The following is a 23,395-nucleotide window of genomic DNA, read 5'->3' as shown; positions in this document are numbered from 1 at the left end:
CATCTATTCTTTTTCCTGACTTGTCAGTCTGAGACCATGTTAGAGGTAAACACCCTGAAATTAAATATGATGATGAATTTTCACTTTACTCCTCCCAAGGCTGAACTATAATGATGACTTTGTTCTGACCCCAGCTGAGAGGGTCTTCAATATGGAATCTAATCCTATCAAAGATGTGCCTGGCTCAGCATGCTGGGTCAGCTCTTCAGAAGCCCAACTGCATGGCAAAGGGCAGGGGTGACTTCAGTGGAACCCACAGTCAAACTCTCCATCTTCCTCACCACAGCCACAGGCCTGTTGGGCAAGTGTCTCTCTACACAAACTGAGGTAACATTGGTTTTCTAGCATTTGGAGCTATCATTCACTAACTCAGCCATCACACCTGCAGAAGATCCTCAGTGATGAGCTGCAGGGGGACAATGACCCCAGAAGCACAAGCTCATCCTTACCCTGAGATAGTTCATGAGTTCCCGCAAGGCTGGGATCTTATTTTTCTCCAGCACAGTCTTCAGGGAGATGATAATTGGAATAATATTTTCTATGAAATTCCTCTTCTGAACCTGCGGTAACACAAACAAAGGCATGTCTTAGATGTATAAACTTCTGAAAGGCAAAGACTTTCCCTTGATCTAGTTCTTTTAGTAGAGCTGATCTAGCATACCATGTTAAGTTTATTTTTTACTTTTGATTATGATACTGGGAATGTATAAGACCCCCTGCTTTTTTCCTGGAGACTTTATAAGCATTACCTCAAAACACTCAGAAGGCTTTGTAAAGTAGGGCAGGATAAATACTACTCATATTTTCCAACTGAGCAGAAGGAATTAGAAATATGTTAAGCAACTTGGCAAAAAGCTCTAAATCTCCACACAAACCCATCATGAGCCTGGGTTCATGCTCCACATTCAGTCCCTCCATTTGACATCCTCCCTTTTGGAAGGAAAACCAGGTCACACTGGCTGCCCAGAGAGACAGTCTGTGTTCCTGCTGGTGATGGTACAATGCTCTAACAACGGTTAGGCATGAAGACAGCCAGCTTTGTTTCTCTCTCTCTTTTTTATCTGTATGTGTAACTTTGCACACATTTAGGAAGTTCTACATATTTACATAGTACCTAAATTTGACCAAGTCTTCAAAATCTTTACCTTGAATGATCACTAACCACAAATATTTTGCAATAAATCTCTTAGAATTAAAAATAGTTCATTATAGTAGCCCATATATGCAAGATTTATCCTTCTGAAGCTGAAAGTACTCTTTCTTCTCATTTAAAATCACATGTATGTTTCTTTCTTGTAAACCATTCATTTCTAAAAAGTCTTATCGGAGTTCCCGAAACAGGAGGGCAATACGTAGAGATAAACAATTTAATAAAACTGAACCTGAGCAGTTGGTAGTTTAGGGACAGTCTTAAAAAGTGGTTTAAATGTGTTCACTCAAGTATTATCAAGCACATTCTCTGTTCCAGGCACACAGCTAACCTCCACGGATTCAGAAATGAAGCCAAGAATCCCTGCCCTCTGGCTGCTCCTACGCCAGTGCATGTCTGTCACGGTGAAGGGCATGAGGTGACGAGCGGCAGGGTGCTGGGGGTGTAAGGATGAAGGTAGGATGCCTGGGAAGGCACATGCATCAGAGAAGATGGCACTGAGGGCGTGTGGGGGTGAGGCGGGCAGGAGGAGCAGTGCACGGCAGCCTGGAATGGAGAGGCCAGGAGCAAGGACAGAGGGAGGGCTGCAGGGCTGGAAGGGACACCAGGAGTTCTGTGTGCTCTTGAAGAAGAATCAGGATTTTATGCACAGGACACTAGGAAGCCACCAACATAGTTTTAAAAGATATCACCAGTGAGGCATAACTTACATACCATAAAATTTCCCATTCATTTTGAGTGAACAGTTCCATTTGTTTTGACAAAAGTCTACACTGAGTAACCAGCACCACAGACTCACAATCCATGACCCAAAAGCTCCCACTGGCCCTTGCAGTTGACATGCCTCTAGTCTATTTTAAGTAGGAGAATAAAATGATCAAATCTGGACTTAGGAAAGACTGTTCTGGCAGCAAGGTGGTGCATGGCCTGCAACGGAAGCAAACTAGAAATAGGGTGTAAAGAAAACTACTTGGAAATGGCACAGGCGCAAATAAAGTCACAGAGAAGATCTGTAAGATAAAAACAGGCAGGATCTCTTAGCAAAGTGGATGTGATCAAAGTCTACTTCTTTGGTCAAAAGCCTTCAGGGGTCAGGTGGGAAATACCAATCAGTGATCCAGGCCGGGCACGAGACACTGGGCCTGGTGAGGACTGTGGCAGCTGAGCTCCCCTCAAAGCCATTCAGTTCAAACAGAGCACCGGCTTGGCAAGCCAGACTCCATTCTGCAGTGGCACCAGGCTCCCTTCTGGATAACTTGGTAGATGATGGGTCCCTTCTCCACAGCCGACTGTGGGAGAAGGAAGAGATGGACAGCAGAAGGGAGGGAGGACCGATTCAGTTTGGACAGAGTAAGTCTGCGGCGGCTGTGGCAGCAAGCGGAACTGGGATCCAGCTCAGAGAGAAGGTGGGGCTGGAAACGCAGATTCGAGAATCATCACCACCTGGGCAAGAGTTAAGGCCACCAGCAGGCATGAAATCAGGATCTTGGGTATACCACCAAGATTTTGGGGGCAGGTGGGAAACCGGGGTGCGAGCAGGCCTATTTAGGGAAGAACAGCACACTTACTTGTGAGATGAGCTGCTTCTGGGCTTCCTGCATGACTACGTTTGCCAAGGCCATGTCATCTTCTTCCACAAGGAGGTCCTTATCTGGTTTAGATCTCATTGCCAAAAGCTTGATCTCCTTTGAGCTGAGGACCTCAAATGTGTCTGAGAGTAACTCACTGGCTTCCAGGTCCAGGGGCAGGATGCCGTCGGCGAAGCACGCTGGGAGAAAGCGCACAAGACCATCTTCTGAGAAACGTTCCAGCCCACGGGGAAAGTGCAATTCACAGAGCCAGGGCTGCCGGGGGCTGCCAGGGGTTGCCTGGGCACAGCCCATGCCAAACAAGGACAAGATGACAGAGGTCTTCCTGTCACTTGCTACAGACCTGCTGGGCCATTATCAACACAGGACTGCATTTTTAAACACACGTTTTATCCCAAACACACGAAACCTACCCAAAATACTAAGGCAGATTTTGGAAGTAATATTGAATCGCTGTTCATCTGTGAAGTGCTCTAGAAGAAATTTGTAGATTTTCATTCGTCTCTCCTTGTTTGACTTTCCCTTCAGTGAAAATAGCCGCTTCTCTCTGTGGCAGAACAGGACAATTTTACTGCGTCCCATGGGCATGGGTGACAAGGACTTAACACAGCATTTTAATAGCATCCTAAAAGCTGCATGCCAAAGGCTCGAGCCCACTGCTGAGGTCCCAGTGTCCATCACAGACACTCCCTTAGGATTCTACCCTCAGGAGTGCACGTTCTTACGTCGTCCTGCCAAGGAAAATAACCACCACCACAATGAATACCTGGGTCGGGTCTGTGTCCAACCACTGTGTACAGAACAGCCAGACCCCTCCCGAGGCTCCCCGGCTCTTAACGAGAGACAAGGAGGCCACCTCAGAGGCTTCACTGACCTCTCTGACTGGGGGAACTTGTTATACTTCTCATGCTTCTCATAGTTATTGAAGTGGAAAATACACTCGATGAAGTGCTGGAAGAACATGACAGGGTTCCTCTTCAGCAACAGATGAGCCAGGCAAAACTCCCCAAAGCTGTAAGGAGGGAGAAACAAAAGAGACCCATTTGCTGTTTGCCAACAGCTTCTGAATACACCAAGAACTCTGCCAAGCAGAAGAGATGTACGTTACAGTGACGGATCCTAAGTTTATCCCAACAAGCAGTTTCATCAGATCAGAAGCAAGAGACAAGTTTAGCTTATTTGGTCTGTCCTCATTCCCCAGCTTCCTTCTGAATCTAAGGTTAGTATGAAGCTTTCTCTACCAGGTTTCCTTTCAAAATTCATGCAAGGTGCTGTTACCCAGCTGTACTTCAAGTGGGGAAAACCAACCAACCATCCCAAACTGCTTTTTTAAGCAGGAGCCAGTGTCCTTAAGGCTGATGCAATGACAGTGGTCACCTGAAAGAAACACCTGGCCTTCATCCCCCAACTTCAAGTTTGTTGTCCACAATAATGAACAAAACCCAATTTTAGTAACTGGAACTTTTTTTCAAGAATAGGATTAATGACAAGAGCCTCACAGTCTGGGTCAGTAGGGCGAGCACCCTCCTCCAAGTAACTGACTCTCAGTGAGCCCGGGGCGCTTTCCTTCCACCAGTGCCTCCAACACATCCGTGCAGTGCCACACGACGGGCACAGATGACACCAGCACCCAAACGAAGGTTTCCAAAGCCAAAAGTAAACAAACAAAAGCCAAGCTGTTCAACTATAGCTATGAGACAGTTTCTGTTTTATCATGATAGCAGGTGAGAGAATGCGAAAGCACTGGTTTTTGCTTAGGGGTCAACCTAAGGTAGTGCAGGGCTCACTGTGGTCCAATCATACTGTCACACTGTCGAGACCAATGTTTTCATTTCATTTCAGAGCTCAGATGCAATTCCACCCATGCAGGAGCACCAGTCAGCTCTCCACAATCCCTGCAGCTTACACATGGCTTTGGAGCACATTAGGACTTTACGGGAGATTTATGTTCCCCTTCCTCTAATGTTCCTTAGGCTAAGATTCAAATCCACTTGCATTCATAGCATACACATCAATTAAAAGTCAGAGAAGGTAGCTGAGAAATTATGATAGAAGTAAGCCTCGATAAAAATTTCACTGTAGATAATCACACTTGGACTATTCACCTAGGAAATAAGGAGGCAGCCTGACTTACAAATATGAAAATAGAACAAATAAAACTCTCTTTAAAAAAATGGAATTCCCTGAGGAAAAAGTCACTTAAGACCAGCTAGAAGCACCTGTTTGATCTAATAGTCAGTATATTTTGCACAAACTATGTTTAGCCACCCAGGTTTGAAAGACAAAGAAGGTCATAGCATCAGATGAAGTTCCTTCTAAACAAGGGTTACTCTGGTAAACTGTGACAAGAATGGAGAAAACCACTAAATAAAAAACATCCCCCAAAGAAACAAACAACAAGAATTCACCTTGTGTGGCATTTTATTCTAGTTAACCTACCATGGCACAGCAGCTGCCAAGTCTACCTGAACTTTCTCCTTAGATCTGAAGTCATTTATATGAAAATGTAAAATCAGATAAAGTCAGTAATTCTTCAGGAAGAGGAGCTGCTTTGAGCTCTGACTTGATGTCAAATGCCAGTCTACTCAGCTTAGGTCAGGAATCCACACAGGCAAAGGTGACCAGCTGGCAAAATACTGCAGAGTCTAAGCCCTTGTGAAAAACCGGCTTAACTAATTATACAGATAAATTCAATAGCAACATAAAAACTATGCCAAGGCTGAAGGCAGCATCACAGACCTTTCCATCCTGAGAAGCCAAAAGCCACAGTCAAAGCGTAATATCCGGGATTCATCTTGGCTGCTGCATTTATTGGGACTTTATTAAAAAGGCAAGTTTCATTCTTGACTAGAGTAAGACTCACAGCTCCTACCAGCTTCAAAAACTGGAGAAGAGGGGCTATTTTGTTTTTTGTTTGTCTGCTGAAAAGTTAACAGAAACGAACATTCCAGGTAATACATCCTGGAACATTGCTTTAGAGTGACAAGAGGTGGCACTCTCCAGGTACTTGGATTAGAAAACCTCAATGCTCTCAAGAAATCTTGGTAAGTTCACAGCTCAACCAGCATCCTTTCCAACCTCTCCTTTTCCCACAGGATAACTACCAGGAACCACCCAAAACCACTCCACCAACTCAGGGACACTGTCTAGAGATCTTACACAGCATCAACTGCATTATATGCAAAACAATGGGAAGACCAGCTAACTCTGAGTTATTACCTTATAAAAGGAAATGATTATCCTTACTAAGAACTGAAATCCACTACTCAAACAGCCCAACGGAGGCCACAAAGGAAGAGCAGTCAGCTCACTTCCACTTTCAGCTTTAGTAGAAAACATAAAAATCTGACCTCTTTCAGATTTCTTTTCTTTCTTTCTTTTTTTTTTTTGAGACAGAGTCTCGCTCTGTTGCCCGGGCTAGAGTGAGTGCCGTGGCGTCAGCCTAGCTCACAGCAACCTCAAACTCCTGGGCTTAAGCGATCCTACTGCCTCAGCCTCCCGAGTAGCTGGGACTACAGGCATGCGCCACCATGCCCGGCTAATTTTTTCTATATGTATTTTTAGTTGGCCAGATAATTTCTTTCTATTTTGAGTAGAGACGGGGTCTTGCTCTTGCTCAGGCTGGTCTTGAACTCCTGACCTCGAGGGATCCACCCACCTCGGCCTCCCAGAGTGTTAGGATTACAGGCGTGAGCCACCGCACCTGGCCCCTCTTTCAGATTTCTTCCCAAGCCAAATGCCATTCAGAGGCAGATATCTGTTCAACAAAGTCTGCAGCTAATGAATTCATGTTTCTCACCTCGCCTACAACATATATCTACTCAGGTTAGGACTGAGGGCTCAGACCCACTTATACCAGAACTCTGTTTGAGGCTTGAAGCAAGCATTTCCTTTTCATAAATGACAGCTGGCTCTCCTCCAAGGACACCATTTCTCTTACGGCCCTGTCAAAGGGAGGCTGCTTCATCTCTCACATCCCACAGAGTATGAGGACCACATTTTGCAGTGCCTAATACCTTCATTCATTCATTTACCAAATGTTCATTGCATCTGCTTGGTTTCAAGCTCCCTTTCAGGTGCTAGGGATATAGCAGTAAACAAAAAAACCTCCGCCCCTCAGGAAGCCCGTATGTAGGGGTAGACTGATGCTTTATATACAAGACAAATGTGCCAGCAAAAGTGCTCTGAAGAACAAGGAAGCTAGAAAACGGCACAGGGAAGGGAGGGGAGTGAGTCTTGGCCACTGGTTACAACAGACACTCAGACACAAACACACACAATGCTTCTCCCACCTAGTCCAACTGGTGGCCTCCAGCTCTTTCTGCCGGAGCCCCTGTGCCTGCCTCTTGTGCTCTCCACTCTCCTAGTTTTTCACTCCATTCAAAGCCCAGCAAGACTCAGAGTTTCTCCAATGTCCATACAGATGAGCTCACGTAACACCCTAACTTTCTATCTTCACTGCCTGCGGTAAGCTCACATCTGTACTCCACAGCACCATGCACAGCCACGTCCTGGACCCTCTCAGCATGCTGGACATGAGTCCCCACTCATGGGGACTGATCCTGATCCTGCTGATCCTTCCAGCTGTCTGACTTCCTCGGTCCCATCCCACTTCTTCCACAACTCCACTAAGTCCTCTAGACAGTTGAGTAACCCCCTTTCCTCCCAAACCAAGCCATCTTTGTCTTTTCTCCCTTTTCTATCTCAACGTCCCGTTATTTGAGTCCCTTTTTGCCTTGATCCTTTTGCCCTGCCTCCTTGTACCTCTGTAGCATTTGCCCAGTTAAACTAAAACAATCCACTTGTTACTAGCCATCGCTCTGTGATTACTGTACTACAAGGCCACCACCTAGTGGGCAGAGGGGAAAATATATCATACAACTTTTTCAAATTTGGAGTTTATCTGACCAATTAAAAATGTCATATAGGCTGGGTGCAGTGGCTCATGCCTGTAATCCTAGCATTTTGGGAGGCTGAGGTGGGAGGATTGCTTGCTCATACCAGAATCTTTAGGAAATCCAGCTAGATCAAAAAAATTCAATAGGTTCTGCCACACTGGTCTCTTGCTAAGATCAGCATTAGCAGATACATATGAGTAATGTACATTAGGGTATTTAATGTAAACAGATAGGCCTAGCCTTTGGCCTAAAATATTGGAGAGCAAGTCAGACACAGAAAGATAAATACCCTCATGTTCTCACTCATATATAGGAGCTAAAAAAAGATAAGGTCATAGAAGGGGAGTAGAACTGTGGTCATTAGAGGCTGAGAAGAAGGGGAGAGGTTGGTTAAAAGATACAAAATTACAGCTAGATAGGAGGAATAAGTTCTATTGCCCCACGGGACTCTAGGGTAAATATAGTTAATAATAATTAATTGTATATTTTCAAAAAACTAGGAGAGGATTTTGAATGTCCCACACATAAAGAAATGATAAATGTTTGAGGTGATGGATATGCTGATTACCTGATTTCATCATTACACATTGCATATATGTAATCAAAATATTACTCTGTGTTCCATAGATATGCACACTTATTACATGTCAACTGAAAATAAAAGGAAAAAATCAAACTGTAATATAAATTACAGTTAGCAAATGCAGTCATCAGCTTTTCGAAGCTGAAAATTATGGTCCACATTTGAACTATGGTTTTAACAAACCCAGAATGCCGAGATAAAATGGAAAGACTTAAGGGGAAAGTATTAAAATCCCAGAAGAGGCACTGCTAATCTTACTACAATATGAAGTATCTCTTTATCTGCCCTTCTAATTTCTTTCTGATTGATGCCCTGACCACCCATGCATGCAGGTTCTCCATATATTTTATGCACTGATTCATGTTCTTTATAATATACATGTATAGCAGCTAATAAAAGTGAGGGAAAACGGGAAAAATGCAAGTTAAATAACCAACCTTACCTCCTAGGCTCATCATCTGAGTACATTCCAAGCACCTGTCATTTTGCCTGCTCTGGGGTATGCATTGTGTAGAGGGTCATGACAGTCAGTACTAACCCAATGCACTGTGAAGGTAAGAGGGTGCTGCATAGCTGTCTTGGTTCCTTTCCCAATTATGCTAGGAAAGAAACAGTGACAGCCTTAGCTGTTTGCTTCTGGCTCTAGACAATGTTAATTAGAATGTTAACCTTCTGCTAGTTTGTTATGTGAAATGTTCCTCCTTAGAAAATTATACTCAAAGAAAACTGAGCAGAAATTCTTCCACAGAACCCAGACTAAATTATTGGTAGCTATATTAAGAACCAGAGGGACCCATTATTATAAGCTATTTATAGTTAATGAACTCTATAAAGACCTTTCCCCCACTATGGTGGCTTTTGACATGGTATTCAACATTCTATTTTCCAACTGCAAACTTGCTTTAAAAAGAATTATTCATATAACATAATCTAGGGTAGGAAATTCTACCAGACCATTTCTCAACCCCTAGAAAAGAAATCTTAAAAAAAATGATACAGGGATAGGAATTAACAATTGCCAAGTAACTCCCCTCCTGTCCAATTCTCAAGAAACACCCATTTCCAAGAAGCCTTGTAATTTGTATATTGATTTCATACCATGCAATTCCATCTTAATTCCTAGAATTTCTGCATTATAATTTCTGCACTTAAAAGAAAGCCTGAACTCTTTATCAAAATTAACATTTATTTGGCCTAGAAATCAACACAGTCAAGTCAATATTTAGTGGCTACTATTCTATAGTTTAATATGACAAAGACATATACTGTTCTTCATCACTCCTTTAGGAAGAGCAATGTTAGCACGTGCAGTCAATGCTGAGATTATTTAATGATGAATCTGAATTTTTTTTGTAAAACTTACATATAAAATAAAGCTTTGTTAGATAGCTTAGTATAAAACCTACTGACTTTTCTGGCAACTACCAAAAGTTCACTAAATCCTAAATAATTCAACTCTAAAGCAATTTGACAGAAAAGAAATCTAGCGTATACCAGAAATGAAGCAAACTGTTAGTAGTCTTACACGTGAGGAAAAGATTACCTGGCAATGTCTGGGTGTGAATCTATCAGAGTGCTGACAAATCGAAAGAACAGAGAGCCCTTCCATTTCACAAATTCTTCCTGCACAGAGAGAAACCGGCATATTTCAGGACGTGTGTTAATGTACAAGCTTCACCGTAAACAGTCACTCAGCCACCTGTGGATGCTCTCTAGTGATACCACTAGAGATCTACTGTCAGCCCCTGGATCTGTCTCTGGTGCACTGGTTCAGAGCATTGGCTCTCACGTCCTGGCCATCATGAGAGCGCGTACCACTTGTTAGTTACAGAGACGTGAAGGATGTGCATAAAACACATGGGACCTTCTACCACATTAGCAAATGACTCAAAGCACATGGCTTTAGAGGGAGAGAGCCACTGGTGCTTCCATAAGGTACGTGATTCATGAAAAGATGAGTGTATGAAACATACCAGGACAGACATACAACTTAAGTATCTTCTTTTTAAAAATCAAGTATTATTTTCTCCTCATTACAGGCCAAACATACGCTTTCAGCATATCTAAAAGTATCTAATACTCTGTAGAGCTCTACAGTTCCCTAAGCTCTCACGCCCTGAGACATCTCAGTGGACTCTCAGAGCAACACTGTGACCCAGCCCAGGGCAAACACTAGCACCTCCACTTCACAAATGAAGAAGTGACGTCTGAGAAACATGGGCTTGTTCAAGGTCAACGAGAATAACAGAAATGGAACTAGAACTAATTGTACTGAGTGTGCTTTTCTCCACATGGCATTTATCTGCAAAGATGAAATTTCACACTGCTTGATAGGATATCTGAACAAACACCCAAAACGAATATTCACAAGTAATGATCTGTTTAAAAGGCTGTACTAAACATTAGAAGAGTTATATTCTTAAATCAGAGATGAGACTAATTATTTTTGGATTCTATTACACTACAAAGCAAGCACATTTCCCATGCTACTCAAATATTCCCTAAACCAGAAGCAGTGGTGGAGGGGAGGAAGGGTCTAATCCTCATACGAACCTGCAAGAGATTGGTAAGCAAGATGAGTGTCTGCTTTCGGATGAACGGATCCGAATCCTTCAGACACATGGAGATGTTGGGAATGTACTTGTCCACCACGACAGTGTAGCGGATGCAAAGATCGCACATCACCACGATGACATTGTTGCGGACGGCCACGTCCTCGCACACCTCGAGCTCTCGCACGAGAGTTGGGATACTCTTCTTTGCAAGATCCTCATGCTGTAAGCACAGCTTACCTGGCACAGAAGAGAGGAAGATGTCTTGTTTCTATTCTATCCTAATTCCATGACTACATTTTCTCTAGAAAAATCTTACTATGAATTTTACTTCATCAAAGTTAAAACATCACGCCCACAATCACAAATAACAAAAAACTAAAGGCAGACAGAATCATCCTAAATATCAGAAAGTTCAAAATACCTTTAGGAAAAATAAACTCCCACAAGGTTTCATGAGATATACACTGTGGAACATTCCTTTACACTAATAAAATCATCTTCCTTTTAAACTTAATGTTTGAATTTTGTAGTTATCTATGTACCTGGAAAATGACCAACAATTCCTAATAGATGATACATTTTACTTTTGATTATACACATACTCTACAGACGCTAAATACCTTGTAATGAATCTGAAATTTTAGCTAGGGAAGTAGAAAAGAATGCTCATATCATATATTTTATTTCTTATACATAGTTAGGAGGGCTGCTGAGTTTTATTTGTATGCTTGCTTTGTGGCCTGGAGAATGATTTGTTCTTATTTGCAGTCTTAGGTATTTGAAAAATAACCAATATTACCAAAACTGTTCACATATATAATGTGTATATACATATATATATATATATATATATTTTTTTTTTTTTGAGATAGGGTCTCACTCTGTCACCCAGGCTAGAGTGCAGTAGCATCATCATAGCTCACTGCAATCTCAAACTCCTAGGCTCCAGCAATCCTCTAGCCTCAGTCTCCCCAGTAGCTAGGACTACAGGTGCATGTCACCATGCCTGGCTAATTTTCCTATTTCTTTCTTTTTTTTTTTTGTAGAGATGGGGTCTCACCCATGCTCAGGCTGGTCTCAAACTCCCAGCCTCAAGCAATCCTCCCACCTTGGCCTTCCACAGTGCTAGCATTATAGGTATAAGCCACCATGCTCGGCCCCAAAAATGTTCATAAATCTTATCTAGCATAAAATATGCAATCACACTGAGGGAAAAAAATTAAATTATAGCACCTAGAGGTCAGTGTTTTAAAGATTAACAATAATTTGAGTTCATGGAGAAATACTGTTAATAGTTCATCTACCAGTTCTGAGAAGTATTTAAAAAAAACCCATCTCCTTTTATAGACTGAACTTCAAATTTATTTTTTCATTTCCAGAAGTCAGTGCAGTGCCAGGCATACAGTTCTTTTTTGTTTTTTTCCATACAGTTCTTGATGAATAGACTTCACAGTGCTACATTATGAGTATAAAAAAATTATAGGAATATTACAGGTAAGTGAAGGTATTGAAAAAAATTATAAGAGTAAGTAGAATTGTAATAAATTCACACAATCCTACTAAAAAAAAAAAGCTCCCTATAGAGAGTGTTCTGAGTCTTATACTCTTGGGTAGTTTTCAACCCAAGGACTCCTATGATTAGCTATAGTGTGAGCCATGGTATCTGTCAGTTTCCTAGGCTTTATTGTTTGAGCTCATCATATATCCACAGCTCTGTTATGCCTGCAGAGCTGGGTGCTCCTATCAGAATTACCTCCCCAAATCATAAGAGCTAGAGTAAACATACACTCAGCAGCACACAGTACACTACCATGGCTGGGCTTTTTATAAGACAAAAGCTACACACAGAACTTGACTGCACAAGCCTCGTTTCCCCATGTGGTTTTCTTACCTAAGGTAATGATGGCATGCGCTCTAATAACAGAAGGCATGACAGAGCCTCTGACCTGCGAGGGTGCATGACAGGCTGGGGCATCATCGCTGCTACCTTGAGATGATGGTACTACAGGGAAGGGAGAAAGGATTACTGACAGAACCTCAGCGGTTAACTCAGCCTTAACACAGTATGGTGCAGAGTATGATTTCAAGTGCCTTACAGTGATCCGCATCAGCAGAAGCAGCCAAAATGGACTGAATCAGAAGGAAGACTCGCTTCTCCACTCTGGCTGGACATAGTTGGGCTATATCTCCTAAGGTAAAAATGTACTTCACCTACAAAAAGAATTGGTTTTACAGTAAAAATAAGGCAAAAGAAAAGTTAACTCTAGCTAGATTAAGGACATCTCCATGGAGTACTTTACCCCTCAATTTAAAAAATTTTACTATTTTTTGTTCCATAAAAATATATGATCGTTGTAAAAATTTTTCATGTACAACTTTTTTTCAAAGTATTTCTATAGTCAGATGGCTTTATGTTTGCTTTTCTTATGCACTTACTAATCATGCTATTTTGAAGTCTGCAATTATTACTTTGAATAGTAGGCACCCTTTCATGCCAATTTAATGGCTACATACACATGCCATTTAAAAACGATGGATAGCATAATTTATTTCACTATTCCACTATTAATGAACACAAGTTGTTTGAAACTCTGCAAATGTTTACATGAGCTCTGGTAAGCATCTGTGTACCACTGGATACTGCTCTGTTTCCTTAAAAGTAGAATCTAGGGTTAAAGAATATATGAGCCTGTTTTACATCTTAAAATATATTTCCAAATTGTCCTCCAGAATGGTTTACTATTTAGACTCCTATGCTTTCTCGCAGCTGGCATTACTGTGTAGTAATGACATTCAGTTTAACAGTTAAGTAATATTGTTCTTTTTTCTTTACCTCCAAAATGGAAGGGTGATACTGAATAGTAAAATGTCAAGTAAACGCTTATTGTAGGGTAAGAAAGACAATAATAATAGATGTGGGTTTAAAAAACCTTGAACATACTGTATCTCTTAATAGATTAAAGAAATATTTAAATCCTATGTAAAGATGCATGAATTAAACAATATATATAGGGCCAAACTTCTCTGTATATATTTTGATTGAAGAGTAGGTTCTGGTGACATATTTAATAGTTGAAAAACTCATTGACCCTGATAAGCATTTGTCTTAATGTAGGCAGCGACTCTGCCCAAAGAAATTAAAAGAGCCAAGCCCATATCACATATCATGGCCACCTTACCTGAAGTGTCCAGATTCCCATAATGAGACTTTTTATTAAAGGATGTGTGCACAGTAGTGCCCCAGGCATAATGCTTTCCCTTTCAACAAATCTAAACTTGGTCTGTGATTACCAGAACTACAAGAGCTAGGCTGGCAATGCAGGAACTGAACACAGAAAAGAGGTGCACTGCTAATTTAAATAGCCAAGAAAAATGGCCAGTTTTGGTTAAACGATGGCCTATTCTGAAGGGTATCAAAAAGCAGATCATTATGTCCTTTATCGGACAGTGTCAGATGTTGGAATCAGAACTGTCATAACACATTTTGTCGACAGTCAGCCACTGAGAACAGCCAGCTGGCTCAACATGTCCTGGCTCACAGGACTCTCTTACACAGTTTAGAAACAGAGTCTAAAGCAGGGGTGCCATGTAATACGATCTTGCTGCTCCAGAGCACTGTGTTTTGAATTGTCAAATTTCTCATTTTATTTTAGACATCACTTTGCAACTGCTTAGCACTATTCCTCAGTTCTACAGTCTGACATTCAAACAGCTCAGAAGACACGTTATAATTTTTTAAAAAACTCAAACCAACCAAAAAAGTAAAGCATACATTCACTTTATTAGTTTCTTACCTTATTATTTCTAAGCTTAACTCTACCAAGCTTACAATACATATTGTATTTTCCTTATTGGAATCGGGTTTCATCCAAGATCTAATGGATGATGTGTTTACCATCAAGTCTTCCCCCAGAGAATAAGTACATAAGAAAAACATAAATAGGTTATCAAGAAAAAAAATTCTTCTAAAAAGAGAGTAAACTCCAGGACAGGAGGGCTCTTTTCTTGTTAATAGCATTTAAAGTACACATTACAAAATCATCTTTAGTAACACCTTGCTGCCATAAGGAAGAGAAAAGAATGGTTAGCAAAAGCAGCTCCTTACCAGCAGGTCTTCCTCCATGTTTCCTGCTCCACCTTCCTTCAGAACAATGTTGGCCAGGTGATGCTCACAGGTGGAGAGCACATCCCCACACACCTGCTTCAGTAGCTCCTACGGCAAGTCAAAAGTCACCTCTGAAGGGTCTAACATCTCCCAAATGACCCATGAGACACATTCGCAGAAGAAACTCTACAATTTTCAAGTGGATATGCCATAAGGCCTGCTTTTGTGCCTTTCCTCTTTCCAACAATTTGTCCAAAACCACAAGGACACACTTTTAGCAGTCTGGCCATGAGAACTGGCTAAGCAGAATTTGCAAAGAACAGTGTTTATATCACCTTTCCTTCTGTGTTTGCCCTACACGGGCAAAAGGTAAGTATTTAGGAAGATCTAGCACCCTACTTTATAAGACATCTGTAACAGCAATGCTCCTCCAACAACAGAGAAAACAGTTGTTGTTCTTCTGGCATATGCAGGTGGTGAATTAATTACTGGGATAAACACTTTATTTTTAAAAGACATAAAATAAAAAGAATAGTTGTTATTCTTCTGACGTTTTTCATTGTTTCTGACTGGTTACATTAACTTCAAGGGGTCACCTCTAGTGCACAACATCTAACTGCTCCTAGATGCCAAGGGAGAAAGCTCCCAATCACATTCTAGAATGCTAAGACTTCATTTTCTGTAGAAGGTAGTTTCAAAATACTTGGGTTGAGCTAAGGGCCTCCACTGCATTCCTTCCATGTCCCCCTATGCCTACTCTCATCTCAGGAATGATGACAGTACACTGAAATTGTCTCTCTGCATGCACGCCTCCCTGCTACACGGCAGGTGCCCTGGGCCCTGTGTGAACCACCGTCCAGGGCCCAGTAGCACCATCATGACATGATGCCCAAGAGTGTTGGCCAAACTGCTGGCAAACTGGTATTATGAGCAAAATGTTTTACTCTGACATGGCCCAACATGTTTAAAACTACTGTCTTTATTACTTTTAAAAGAACTGTTGCACTTAAGATTTTAATAGACTGCACAATTTGGGCCACGATGTTTGCCAGGAGAGCTTCTGAAATCCATATGCTTTATCCCGATGAGACAAAGGCCAATGTATGTGAGGCCTCAAGACTAGAACTTGGGACAGAATCCAGGAAGCCGTCAAAGCCATCCAATCCTGGATTCTCTCCACATAGCAGTTCATGCCAAGGTGTTGTCTGGCTTCTCATGAATGACTAGGGACGGATTCTTAGGCAAGTCCCTCCATGTTAGACAGACCACAGTTAAGCTTTTTCTTCAATTGGCCAAAATTTGTCCCCTTGCAATTTCTACCTATTGATCCAAACTGGTCCTTAGAAATGCCAAATAAATCCAACTCTTTTATACATAAGTCTTTCATATATTTGGATTTAGCTAGGCAGCCTATCCCACACAATTCCTCCCTTCCTCATGCTAAACACTCCAGGTCTGTCAGCTATTCCTTACACGACTTGCTTTGTAATCCCCTCACCTAATTCCTCTCCTCTAGTTACACTGAATTTTATCAACATTTCTCTGAAAAGTCACTGATACTGAATTACAGAGTGTGTCACGTTACATTTAACCAGGACAAAGAGCAGGACCATCACTCCTCTTATTCTCCTATTAACACAGTCCAAGATCTCATTTACATTTTAATGACAGCCACAAAACACTATTAACTCGTACCAAGCTTACAGATAACACAAATGCCCAAAGACCTAAGTTCTCTCATATATAGTACACTGCTGCTGAACTGTAATCTTGACCATCTATTCTTTGGATAATTTGTTCTCAGTAAAATAAAGAATGTTCATTTACAAAGAAAAGAAAAAGAGAAGTGTGTTTGGGGGAAACAGGTCCTATGGGTTTAAAATACCCTAAGAATCCAGGAAAATATCAAGGTCTTATTCCTTCATTGACCACCAAGGCAGGTGATGTCATCAAAGCTAAAACTGTGGCCATTTTTTTAACAGTAGTAAGTTCTACGCCTCTTCTAGCTCTCAGTTTCTAAATCTGAAGACAACTCTTGCCTTCTTCACAGGCTCTGACAACAATATAGCCTAATGTCCTAATGACAACAGGCCATTAGTAAGCAGCAAATGACTTCTTATGGCCCTGACTTCCCAACATACAGACAATTCTTTTGCCAGCCAGTGCTGGTGAAAGAACATTTGGAAGGAATCAGAGAACTTAGTTCTAGCCTGAGCTCTGCCATTAGCAAGCTGTGTGCCACAAACTTCGCAGGGTTGCAGTTTCATAATCTGCCATCTAAATTTTTCCCACTTTTCCCCTATATCATTTCCTCTCCATTCTTACTAGACTTACTAGAGTATCAGCTTTCTTTTTTTCACTATTTGATATTCAAATATCCTCTTACTTAGGTCATGTTTCTTATTTAAAAGTTTTTCATATAATTTCTTGGGTCTTGAGATAAAGTGTTAGAAAAATCAAATAATACAAGTATCCCTTTCACCAATGTAAGTGATGAAAGGCAGATACCTGGAAAACACTAGACAACATTTACATAAGAAATAGTTCAGTAATTTTTGGCTAAGTGAATTCCAACCTGTCTCCAGTCTCCAGCAAAAATGTTGCAATACATTGTTTTATTAGCCCTGTTACAGTAAGTAGAAAATGTAACATACTAAAGCAGGACTTTATCTAATGAATTTATGTAAGAAAAGGAAGCATAGGAAGGTAGCTAGGTAGCTTAGATGAAGCAATCATTTTTTTTCCTGGAAAACTTAAATATATTTCAGCAATTATTTAAATTAATTTTTGATTTCTATAATCATTATTAATAACCTCCAGCCCTGAATTTTTTCATTATGATTAGCACTAAGAGTATATCTCATGACAAAAACAAAATACATGGTAATAAAATTATTTCTTAGAGAGATTGATATGGATACCTTTTAGAGAGTCAAAGTAACTCTCTACTTCACATAAATCCCTGATTTGGCTTTGTGTTTATGCCTATATAAAAACATTAGTTGTAGGCTGTGGGCACTTTTGGGACATGATACTAGCAAGAGATATTTGAGAAATGTAACTTCATAGGATCATGACAGGCATTTTCCAGAATTATGACTCATCAAATGATCAGAAACCTGGACTGGAGGGAATTCCCTGATTAGGAGGAAAATTGTCCACTAATTGTTCTTGGAACGAGAGTGGCAATGAAGGAGAAGGATGTTCAAAGGTATCACAAGCATCTGGGCTACAACTTATCGAAAGATAACCTTGCAGAATTCTCACCAGGTAATGAGTGTCAATCAGCAGGCATGCCTTACTAACCTGGAACCAGGGTGGTGACTACTTTAGGGACCATGTTCCTTTGGCAGCCAGATCTTCTTGGGGAATGTCAAGAGCTAGTCACATAGTATTGCCTTGTTATAGCAATAGCCACTGGGGACTACACATCCTTATAGGCCCTCTATCTATAGGGAACACTCCTCAAACTTTGAAACAGAATAACATGTCTGAAGTACAAGTAAGTCAGAAAGATACCAAGCAGAGTCTGTGGCCATACCTCTTCCTCCACTGCTGTCTCTGCAGATGCTCTACAAAGCCTTTGCAGGGTATCAACAGATGAACTGATCAACTCTAGAGACCACTGAAATCCATTCAGCTTACACTTGATAACACCTAAGAAAGAAGTCAAAACCTTTGAAGTGTAACTTAAAATAATTCATATATATAAATATAAAAAACTGAAATGAATGAATGACAACACCTCTTCAAGGAAGATTCTCCAATAGACACTCACCAGTCACTTTGTCCCGTGTACTCTTAGGAAGATGCTTTGCAATATGCCCAATAACACAAAGAATATGTCCTAAGGTGTCTGAATTGGGGTTCTGCTGACTAGACAAAAGGCAGGAGAAATATTAAGAAAGAACCAAATTAAACATTGTTACCAAAAAATGCCTTTTGTTCAGGATTATTAATATTGGAAGAAGTAGGGTAGGTAGAGGAGTCAACCTGTGGGAACATCAAGGCACTTAATGTACTTGGACAAAGAGTAAACTGCCAGCTTAAAAGTGATCCTTAGTTTTCTTTCTTTCTTCTTCTTCTTCTTTTTTTTTTTAAAAGAGGTAGGGTCTTATTGTCACCCAGGCTGGAGGGCAATGGCATGATCATAGTTCACTGTAACCTTGAACTCCTGGGCATAAGCAAGCCTTCCACCTCAGTCTCCCAAGTCGCTGGGACAACAGGTGTGGACTACCACACCTGGGTAATTCTTTTATTTTTTGTAGAGACAGGGTCTTGCTATGTTGCCCAGGCTAGTCTCAAATTCCTGGCCTCAAGTGATCCTCCGGCCTTGGCCTTTCAAAGTGCTGGGATTACAGGCATGAGGTAGCCATCATGTGGGCCCTGATTTTTATTTTTCATGTTCGTTTTTATGCCATGTGTTAAAGATAAAATCTCAGTATACAAATAACTATGAAATAGGCCGATTCCTTAAGACATGAGCTTTGTTTCCAAGAATCTTGAGTGTCCATTAGTGGCTAAATTATAAGCATACAAACCTGCTGATTTTCTCCCAGGACTCTATTATTTTGGTGTAGTCGAGCTTGGGTGATGAGCAAGCAATCTTGGAGAGCAGCATCCAGGCTGGTGCGGAATGTCCCATGCCAGTGTGAGATATCACATTGCTTATAAAAGTGGGTGAGAATTTATCTTTCTTGGACCAGATATGAAAAGCCTTATTTAGATAGCGGCTAGAAAAAAGATGGAAGGTAGAACTGTCACTATACATACACAAAACTATTCAGGTCAGCCTCTCACAGAAAGGGCATCAATTTCTACGGCCCCAGGATTCCTCTGGCATGTGACACTCCTCTGGCACAGTTTCCTAGCACATGGCTCATCTGATGTCAACTAGACATCGTTTTAATTTTTATTATAGAATAAGTTTTACTTATTTTTCCCCTCATAAAATATTTTTTTTTTAAAGGAAACAATAAAATCCCACAATTCATTTGAGACCTTTCTTATCCTTATCTCTTACAAAATTTCTATGCAAACATATGGGATAGGTTACCAATAACAGATACACACAGAGTGTGTTACAGTGACAAAAAAATAGAAACACTGTCTTTTTCTCAAGGGAAGAAATGACATTGTAGCACTTAAATATAGCAATATTAAATGAGCCCAAATTTACAATAGCCTACTAGCACCACTCAGGTATTTCAAACCTTTTTAAAATAAAATAAAAAATGTTTCTGATGTACTAAAGTGTTTGTGTTATGTTCCTGTTGTTTTTAAACCATCTTTCATTTTACTTCGTCCCATAGCACTGAATGAGATCATACAACTTACGAGACAATGCCATATTATATATTTAAATGAAGACAAAAACATACTTCTTCCCCAATTAATTTTTCCTAGACTTCTGGGAAAGTATGCGGGTGCATACACATACAATCAGTAAGACTTTCTCATTACATTTTTTTAAAAAGGGAAATTCCTAAAGCATGGAGAACAAGTCAACTATAACAAAATAAACACATCTACATATCACAATACGCATATGCATATAAATGGTTTTGTTAATGTATCCGCTATTGATTTAAAAAAACATCCATATATGTCAAGAGTTTTACTGCACTTAGCTCACTTGATTATGTACGATTTATGTCCAAATACCACAAGACTCATGCAATCAACAAATATTTTTACATTTATTTAAAAAGAACAGCACGAAATTTTATGTGAAGTTTGTTATATGAAGCCACCAGATTGAGGAAAAAATTCTCTGAACTTCCAGCTTTTAAATCTCAAATCTGACTTCTCTCTGGCAACTCACACTTGTCCATGTCAACTGAGCAGTTCCCAGAAGGCCTCCCAACCTAATCCTCAATCAGCTCCACTGTGGGCCCCAGCCCTTCCCTACCTAGTCAGGAGGCCGTTCAACAAACAGTAACCAACCTCCATCCTAACATCAGAACCCATGGCCACTCTTCAGTCCCCGTTTTATGTGCCCTCTACTAGAGGTTACTGACAACTTCCTTTGCTCTTAGACTCCGGTCTACCAGTTTCCCTTCACTAATCCCTTTCTTCTTCTAAGCACATTAATTGCTGATTTTGAAAAGCTCTATTCTTAGTCCTCTGCTCTCATCTACAACCTAACTCTGGGTGACCTCATTCATTACCAAGAGCTCCTCACTCAGATTAGACGAAGTACACCAAATCAAAGCTGAACTTCCATCTCCAGCACTCCTCCTGTACCGCCCCAGCCCCTGCCAGACTTCAGCTTTCCATACCTCAGTCATTCTGGCAACAGAACCAGTCATTTTCCTTAGGCTTCATGGAGCCTTCTGGCTGCTACACTTTTGCAGTGCCACAAGCCTTCACTAATTCCTACACATTCCTCAATGTTCAGTTCATGCCACCACTTCTGGGAAGCCACCCTCAGCTAAAAGAAAGAAGAAGAAATAAAGACGAAAGAACACAAGAGGAAAATGAAGAAGGAACAACAAAGAGGAGAAGGAAAAGAAGAGGAACAAAAGGAAGAGGAAGAAGAAGAAATAATCACCAAAATGCTACGCAACTTTTGTCTGTATTACTGTAACTCACTTTCTACTAAAATTGTGGCTTTATTTTGTCTCTTTCCACTAGGCTTGAGAGCAATCTGAATAGAGCAAGTGTGCTGAAGTCTGTGAATCTCCAGCACTTAGAACAGCACCTGGAAAATGAGGTCCTCAAAATGTTTGTTCAGTTGAATAAATTAACCATTTCCTTTCCTTTCTTTTTTTGAGAGAGAATCTTGCTCTGTTGCCCATGCCATGGCGTCTAGCTCACAGCAACCTCAAACTCCTGGGCTCAAGTGATCCTCCTGCCTCAGCCTCTCAAGTAGCTGGGACTACAGGCATGGGCCACCACTCTGGCTCATTTTCTTTATTTTTAGACGCCTGGCTAATTTCTTTCTATTTTCAGTAGAGACATGGTCTTGCTCTTGCCGAGGTTGGCTTCCAACTCCTGACCTCAAGCGATCCATCTGCCTCAGCCTCCCAGAGTGCTAGGATTACAGGTGTAAGCTACCATGCCTGGCCCCATTTCCTTTTCTATTTCCTCCAACCCTCAAGCCCACCCTTCACCAACTCTACCACTTCCTGCTGTTAAGCTGCTCTGAAGATGTGCCCCTCTCTCCATGCCCACTGCCTTCATCTTAGAGGCCCTCATTATCTCTGACTTAGCTCACTTACACAGTGGTCTTTTTACTCAGACTCCAGTTCTGTCTTTTTGGTCACCAAACACAAGTCCATTCTCTATCCTGTAACTCCTCCCTCACTGTAAATTCATCAACCCCCCCCACCTGTTTTCAGTGTGCTTAATCACAACCGTCCAGTGTCATCTCAGGCCCAGCCCAATGCACCTGCCAGCCACGCTGGAGCCTAGAAGAGCCTGGAACAGCAAGCAGTGCTCTGTGTGCCCAGGCTGTCTTTTCCACAGGGTGCCCTTTTGCCTTCAAGATTCAACTCAAAGGTCACCTATTCTGTGAAGCACTCTCTCTCTGCAAACATTTCTCAATATTCTTGCATTACTTTATTAAAGAACTTAACAAACATTTTGTTTATAAATATTTATAAAATTCTTTATGCCACCACCCCTACTGTTCCCAATAATCCCTTTCAACTCCCTAGCTCAGTGGCTCTCATAATATTTCATCTCAGGACTGCTTTAAACTATTAAAAATTATTGACCACCCCAAAGAATTTTTCTATATGTGGGTTATATCTATCAATATTTACCATGTTGGAAATTAAAATTGAGAAATTTAAAACTGCTTGTCAATTATTTCATTTAAAAATAATAATAAACCTATCAAGTTAACATAACATTATTTTGCAAATAAATAACTTTCCAAAACAAAATAAATGTAGAGAGAAGAGTGTTACTGTTTTGACTTTTGTTAAATCTCTTTACAGTATAGCTTAAACAGAAGACACGTGGATTTTCATATCTGCTTCTGCACTCTATCTGCTTCAATACTGTCATACAGCTTCTGGAAGACTCCTCTATGCTACTATGAAAGAGTAACAGTCAAAAATGGCAACTAGCTTTTGAGTATTAAAATAAACCAGTCAGACCTCACAAACCCAGCGCACCTTGAGAATCCCTGCCCCAGTGTCCTACAATGGCAATTCCAGAACGTCTTTACATGCTAGGGCCCAACTCTGCCCTCTCCTTTGTAACTCTGGGCAAATGATTCTGATTACTACTTCCTCAAAGAAAGAAAGGCTAGCAAGCTCTGGCGTTCACGTATTTCCTCTTTGGTACTTCTCTTTCCCTATTGGCTTTTTGGTCCCTTCAATCTCTAAGTTTCTTTCTCCTACTTTGTAAAAAATGTATCCCTTTATATACTGTTCTTTTTCCAGAAATTCCTTCACTAAGTATCACCCATCTTTCATTCACCTTCAACAGTTTCTATTCCTTTCCCCTCTGACCTCCAACATACACAGGTGGCTTTCCCTGTTTTAAGATGAAAACAAAGCCT

At 40.9% G+C, this 23,395-nt stretch overlaps 1 protein-coding gene across 5 annotated transcripts in view; it reads right to left on the bottom strand.

The window, feature by feature from the left end:
• NCAPD3 (non-SMC condensin II complex subunit D3) overlaps window positions 1–23,395 on the bottom strand; it is a 72,272-nt gene that overhangs the window by 11,738 nt on the left and 37,139 nt on the right. For 2 of the 5 annotated variants that reach the window (XM_045555639.1, XM_045555640.1), the window contains exons 17-28: window positions 19,422–19,613; window positions 18,659–18,756; window positions 18,422–18,537; window positions 14,881–14,988; window positions 12,872–12,986; window positions 12,667–12,801; window positions 10,774–11,012; window positions 9,764–9,843; window positions 3,614–3,751; window positions 3,153–3,286; window positions 2,719–2,918; window positions 450–560 (exon numbers count right to left, since the gene is read on the bottom strand). In XM_045555639.1, the coding sequence (XP_045411595.1) occupies window positions 450–560; window positions 2,719–2,918; window positions 3,153–3,286; window positions 3,614–3,751; window positions 9,764–9,843; window positions 10,774–11,012; window positions 12,667–12,801; window positions 12,872–12,986; window positions 14,881–14,988; window positions 18,422–18,537; window positions 18,659–18,756; window positions 19,422–19,613 (1,666 nt within the window). The remainder of the gene's footprint in view (window positions 1–449; window positions 561–2,718; window positions 2,919–3,152; window positions 3,287–3,613; window positions 3,752–9,763; window positions 9,844–10,773; window positions 11,013–12,666; window positions 12,802–12,871; window positions 12,987–14,880; window positions 14,989–18,421; window positions 18,538–18,658; window positions 18,757–19,421; window positions 19,614–23,395) is intronic. The other 3 variants (XM_045555643.1, XM_045555641.1, XM_045555642.1) reach the window with 2 other exon arrangements.

Source organism: Lemur catta, chromosome 7 (assembly GCF_020740605.2).
Source record: "Lemur catta isolate mLemCat1 chromosome 7, mLemCat1.pri, whole genome shotgun sequence".
In the NCBI taxonomy this organism is placed as follows: domain Eukaryota; kingdom Metazoa; phylum Chordata; class Mammalia; order Primates; family Lemuridae; genus Lemur; species Lemur catta.
Note: the sequence above shows the minus strand (reverse complement) of the source record. Positions and strands in the feature narration are given on the sequence as shown.